The 6,896-nt window shown below is 35.4% G+C and overlaps 1 protein-coding gene across 1 annotated transcript; it reads right to left on the bottom strand.

The window, feature by feature from the left end:
* Window positions 1-1,427: 1,427 nt before the first annotated feature.
* Window positions 1,428-1,790, bottom strand: LOC308263146 (uncharacterized protein; the record flags this gene model as incomplete). The annotated part of the gene is made up of 1 exon (XM_080696009.1): window positions 1,428-1,790. One exon carries the CDS (start codon window positions 1,788-1,790, stop codon window positions 1,428-1,430), a length of 363 nt encoding a protein of 120 aa, XP_080552135.1.
* Between the last annotated feature and the right edge of the window lie 5,106 nt (window positions 1,791-6,896).

The following is a 6,896-nucleotide window of genomic DNA, read 5'->3' as shown; positions in this document are numbered from 1 at the left end:
CTAAATTATATGATCAAATTTAATTGCCATTATAACAGTACTAATAGGTGAGACTTTACAAGGTGACTGGGTCATGAAAACTCTGTCCTCAGGAATGAGGTATTTGTGGCAAAAGGTTAGTTATCATGGGAATAGGCTCTTCATAAAACAGATAAGCACATGAGAATAAAGCCATTGGTGGGACATTTTCAAGGTGACTGGATCGTAAAAGCTTTGCCCTCAGAAATGAATGCCATTATTGTGGCAACAGATTAGTTATGATAAGAAGAGGTTCTTGATAAAAAAAAACACAGATGTTTATATTTTACTCCATGCACATTTATGCTTTTTCTGCAATAATACATAAGACTATAATCATTGGTAAGTACTATTTTCTTCCTGATTACAAATAGAATTCTGACATTAGAAACTGGGTTCTGTTTGCTATTTACTCTTGGGATAAAATATCATCAAGTATTCTATATAAATTAATAAATAAGAGCATTAGTATTTAAATGAAGAGATGAATATTAAAGAATCTATACAAGTTAACAGCTGAAAAAAGGGATGTTTAGCAAATTTGTTCATCACATACTCCCTTGTCCTTCCACCGTGTTAGGAAACATTGGCTTCTCTTTGATTTTCAAGCCTCCAAACTATCAGCCAAATAAAGTTCTATGGCTTATAAGTTGTTCGGTCTGCAGCATTCTGTTACAGTGGCAGAGAATATATTAAAGCACTGGAAGATTTCTCATGAGCCAAAAATTGTTAACTTTAAATTAATTGTATTGTATTTTCACTAATACAACTCAAGTCCAGTATCAAATTCATTACTTTTATACTAGGGCATTAACTTATTGACTAAATTCCCTTTTTCATTACTCTTCTCATCCCAATCCTTTATTCATGAAAGATATGATGTTTTATATGTGGTATTTATATTTACATGCAGGTGTAAGTAAAAATTTACAGACAAGGAATTAAGAAATATTTAAGATATAATTTTTGGATTGGATCAATAAAACAGTTGTATATTAAACTGTGGTCAACCAGCTTTCCCAGAGGCCAACAAAACTTGAAATAAATGGTGATTGAAATCGATATAAAAACACAAAATCTTTGGCAAATTGTTTTATTAATAAATTGCTATTTTGCCATCTCAGTATATCAATAGACAGCCCTGCTGCTCTTCTATAGACAACTGCTACACAGAGACAAAGAAAATGCTATAAGAATTTACATTTGAAAAATGAGCAAAATAAAATCTTTTATCTTTATTAATATGATAGACTGTTAAGTTCCATCAACTGCAGAGGCTCCTTTGATGATAAGTCAGGTGTCAAAAATTGATTTTAATGTTGGTCCAAATTTAATGATTGGGAAGATTTCAAATTTTGCTTCATGTGTGAGTGGTCACTTCAAGGGCAAAAGATGAATTGTGGTGAAGATTAGCAGCAAGAGGAATAGCATCTTCTGTAACAAGATGGTCTGTAGCCACAGCAGCCAGAGCTGTATCCACAGCCATATCCACAGCCATAACGAGAGCCATATCCACAGCCATAGCCACATCCAGAGCCATAGCCACAGCCACATCCAGAGCCATAGCCACATCCAGAGCCATAGCCACAGCCATATCCAGAGCCAGAGCCACAGCCATAGCGAGAGCCATATCCACAGCCATAGCCACATCCTGAGCCATAACCACAGCCATATCCATAGCCAGAGCCACAGCCATAGCCACAGCCTGAGCCACAGCCACAGCCAGAGCCGTATTCACAGCCTCCACAGGAGTTTCCGTAGTGGCAGCACATGGTGGCAGAAGATGAGGTTTCAGCTGAAGGGTAGGAGGATTTTTTGAAGTGAGAATGTCATCTAGTCCTCTAGGACCTTTATATACCTACAAGATGGATGTGTCATACCTCACATGGGCTCTGCTCTCTCATTTTAAAACCATGTTCCTAAATGAACTCATTCTGTGCACAATCATTTTGTTAGGCATTCATAATTTACTTGTTACTTCTTAGGAATTTTTAGAAGCCTTAATAGAAAATAAAAATATATTTGCTAAACACCTAAGCTTATGCAGCCACATTATTCTTCATAATTGCATTCTATATACACAATGTAACACCAAAATATGTTTTCTTTTTAAATATCGTTTATCTTCAACTCTCCCAAAGTCTTGTAGATTTCTGACTTAACATGTTATACTTATTACTACTACTATTTTCTTCTCATCCCCATATTCCTCTTTTTCTATTCTTTTCTTACTCTTATTTTTAGTTTCATTTGTTCCTTTTCAAATACTTTATTTACATTGTCATTCTAAAATAGTTCTCATTGGTTTGGGACAAAATATTTTAACATGTTCCATTTACTTCCTAAAACACTGCCCTTTGCTCTTAAGGATGCTTGTCCATCCCAAGCATTTCTAGGAAGGTTGTAACCTTTTTTCATCTTTAGTGAAAAAGTGTTTCTGTTAAACTTTTGATGGAACTATTGTCTGAGGAAAAATATTCATAGCTGCACAATTCACCATCGACAAACTATGGAACCAGCCAAGATGTCTATCAACAGATGAATGGATTACAAAACTGTGGGATATGTACACAATGGAATTTTACTCAGCCATAAAGAAATACACAATTACATCATTTACAGGAAAATGGATGATAATGGAGGGCATTATGCTAAGTGAGATTAGTCAGTCATGAAAAATAAGAAATCAGATGGTTTCCCTAATATGTGAAAGGTAAGGAAAATATTAAGAAAAAATGAAACTTACAGTTTTAACTTGGCATCATCTCAACCCATAGTTTTTGTATAAACAGGTTTCTAGTTCATAATCTCTCTTTCATTGACTTTTTCAAAATGTTCCTGTAATTGCGATTTTATGTGTATACTTTATCTTCTTCCTATGCTCCTTAATTTACAAACTAGTAAAATTTATATGCTACCATGAGTTCAATTTTAATATATACACAAATGGCACTTAAACTTAAGATCTCTACACAATTTGTATCCAATCTGGAGACACAAACAATAGAGTACATTAACTGGAGAGAGCTTAATATAAAAATTACTTCTAAAACTGTAACAAAAACTAAGTTATCCAGAATCTATATAGTATTCTAGGCTATGAGAAAATTCTCAAAGAGGAAAAAATTATGAGTAGTGTACTCAATTAATACTTTGAAAATTTAATGCATTGATGGCTGGATAGACTACTGGAGTTGGTGGAGGCTATGGATGGTAGGGCTTAATTGAAAGAAAGAGAATGGACCCTTGAGGTATGCCCTTGGGAAAATATTATCATCCATAGCTTTATCCCTCTCTCTTCTCTCTCTCTCTCTCTCTCTCTCTCTCTCTCTCTCTCTCTCTCTCTCTCTCTCTCTCTCTCTCCCCCTCTCTTTCATGGCCACCATGAGGCAAACATTTGTGTCTGCCATGCTGCCCTTCTGCCTCAAAACTAGTCAACAATTAACTAAAATTTGGCTCTGAAACCATGAGCCAAAGTAAATACATTCTTTTCTTTGGCTTTTATCACAGCAATAAAATCTGAGTAACACTAATAACATATTGTACACTTAAAATTATGTGAAAAAATGTATCTGTCAAGTTGTTTCTACCCCTAGGAGAGAAAAACAACATGAGGACACTATGAATAGTGATGTTTATGTTTATGACCATGACCATAGAGATGATTTCATAGGTTTAAATCTATGTTTGATCTCAATAAATTAAGTACATTAACTATGGTCAATTTCTTTATAACTTATAGAAGCTTATTAAAAGAGAAACCTTCAGGGACAAAGATGGAAGATTAAAGAAAATCTATACCTTCTAATAGCACTATGACTCAGAGTTAAAACAAAGGAAATACTACTTCCCAGCAAAGGGGATGAGGAGAGAATTCACAGAAATTCAGTACTAGACAGTCAAAGAAACAGGGGTCAAAAAAGCTGGTGTTTTGAACAGAGAACTAAAAAGAATACAGTGAAGATGAGCTGGTAGCAACAGTGGTGGCAAATAATCACAGGGAAGAGGAGAAATCAGGGAGAGAAAGAAATACAAATTTGGCAGGGGAATTCCGCAGAGAGAAAAGGTAGTCTGATCTTAACCAAATCAAAGGCTACACAGTGAGCTGTAGTAGAAAAGTGTTTCATTTCTAAGCTTGTGAGCAGAGAGCTGAGGCAGGAGCCATCCTGAAGGGCTCACAGTGGAGCTTGCTGTCATGAGAACTCAAGGGATCTGAACTAATTGGTCTCACTGCCTCAGCCAGAACCCACCAAATAGCCTGGATCCACCTGCCAAAATGTTATTGAGAAAGCCACACAGAAGATTATGAAGAGGAGGATTTAGGATGGAGATATGGTTGGAAGTGAGGCTCACTTTCCCTTTGAATCTATGACTTCCATAACCAGTTAAAAAATGGGCTGAATCAGCAAGTTTTATTTACATTGGGGAATAGGAGGCCATTTTCAAGAGCAGTGAAATAAACAGAAACCCACAGTGATTTTTTCTCCCAAGGGTATTTGTTTACATACTCTGTAAGTAGAACTCTTAGGAAGACGTGTGATCCAGATGACTGACAGAAATTGGCACCTGCCAGCTATTTGATATGTAGATAGAATCTATCCAAAGTAGATCCCATTCAACAAGTTTCAAAGTTTTGATCAAACCTAGAACCCTGCTGCCAGAGCTTCTCATTTAGAATTCACTTCAGCTGTCACACTGTGTGCATCAATGTATTTTGTTTGGGCAAAACGCATATGGCCAGTACTTCCCATTTCATCTTAACTTACGCTGGTGAGCAGGAAAGTTGAGAAGCGTTACAACCAGCTTGAGTTCCAGGGCACTCTAGGAAACAGCATGTCAAGCAACAAAAAATAGAAGAAGGATTTAAATAACCCAGCTTTTCTTCTCTCTAAGTTGGCTGTAACTCAAGAAGAAACACAAAGAAAGGCAAACTGGCATAGGGTGAGAATATTTATCATTGTCCACAATATTGACCACCTCCATGAAGACAATCATTTTTTGTTTTGTTTTGTGGTGCTAGAGATTGAACCCAGAGGCATTCTACCTCTGAGCTACAAGCCCAGCCTTATTTTTTATTCTTTATTTTGAAACAGGGCTCACTAAATAGCTGAGCCTGGCTTCTAACCTGCGATCCTCCTGTCTCGGCCTCCCAAATAATGGGATTATAAGCATACACCACCATGTTTGGCTCTTCATTTATTATTAAGAATTATTTTCTGGTCTTGTACATGCTGATTGGTTCATGATTGTATGTATGTATGTATGTGTGTATATTTGTTTCTTTGTGTATTTTAATTATTGTTTTCTTTTATTATCTTTTTGTCATTTTGCTTTATTTTGCTTTTGAAAATTAGTGGCCATTCAGTACATTCCAATTGCACAGTCCTTCTATACCTATGAAATAACTACAAAGAAAAAGTTGAATTCACATTTGAATATTCAGCAAAATGTCACCTATCTTCAGGGATGTGATGAAACTCTGAGTCTACTTCCAAAAAAAAAAAAAAATACTGATGTGGTCATGTAAATTTAGGTGCCAAGCAGGCAATACTCTTGTCTTGTCTTTGCTTGGATATTAGTGGGTATGGGATATTTCAGATGAACTTGCTCTTAGATTGGTCATTTCAAGGTCAAGTAATGAATTGTAGCAGTGATTATCAGCATGAGGAATAGCATTTTCTGTAGCAAGATGGTCAGTAGCCACAACAGCAAGAGTCATATCTGCGGCCAAAGCCATATCCACAGCCAGAGCCGTATCTATAACCAGAGTTGTATCCATAGCCAGAGCCATCTTCACAGCTGGAGCCATAACCACAACCTCCACAGGAGTTTCTGGAATTGTGACACATGTGTCAGAAGGGAAGGTTTCAGTTCAGGGGTTTGAAGGTTTTCTAAAGTATGGTTGCCATCTAGTCCTCCAGGACTTTTATATACATACAGGAATGCGTATACAGAGTACATGTCATATCTCACATGTACTCTGCTCTCTCGTTTTACAATCATGTGCCTAAAGTGAGCTTATTCTCTGTACACACATTTTGTTAGTAATTTATTACTTACTGCCTCCCCAAAAGTTTCACGAGGCTTCAGATATAATATAGGGTACATTTTTAAACACTGAAGCTTATACAACTATAATTTTATTTTCTGTGATTTTATTTTATGATTATAACAATACAGAACATATCTCCTGAGTGTTGGATCCATGAATATGTGCTTTCTTGCCAGTTTTTTATTTGGGGCGGGGGAACTTGAAACCATCTATAAAATAATACTTTCTATTAATGGTCAATAGTATTATTATCAACAAAAGCAGTAGCAACAGTAGCACTAGTAGTAGAATCATCTTGTTCTTTTTCTTGTACTTTGTTTTCCACATCAAAATCACTCTATGTTTTTTTTAATATTTCAGCCAAAGAATTGAGAATTTCAACATGCTACATCCACTTTCTGAGATATTCAGCTTCTGACTGAAGGAAAGCTTATCCAAAGCAGTCTTTTCCTTCTTGGATGCCGTAGTTTTTGTTAACTTTTGATGGGTCAATTATCTAAGAAGATTTATCACTTATAATTTAGGGCACAAAGTTTTCCAAGTTTCAATTTAGCATGAAAAAGTTGTTAGTTACATAAGTTATTTTTAATGAATATAATTAAGATCAATTCTGCAACACAAGTAATTTGTGAGATTACTCATCTACTCTAATTTTCTTTGGCATATAAATGCTTCCACTAAATCTAATCAACCAATAATTAATACTTTCATAAAAGTAAAACAAATGATTTAATAAGAAATTTTGATCTATGATGAAAAAATTTCAATTGAAGGAAAAATCTTTAGCATTATGTTAGATACAAGTTATCTTCTGAGTATGCATAAA

Source organism: Muscardinus avellanarius (genome assembly GCF_963383645.1).
Source record: "Muscardinus avellanarius genome assembly, chromosome: 5".
Classification (NCBI taxonomy): Eukaryota; Metazoa; Chordata; class Mammalia; order Rodentia; family Gliridae; genus Muscardinus; species Muscardinus avellanarius.
Note: the sequence above shows the minus strand (reverse complement) of the source record. Positions and strands in the feature narration are given on the sequence as shown.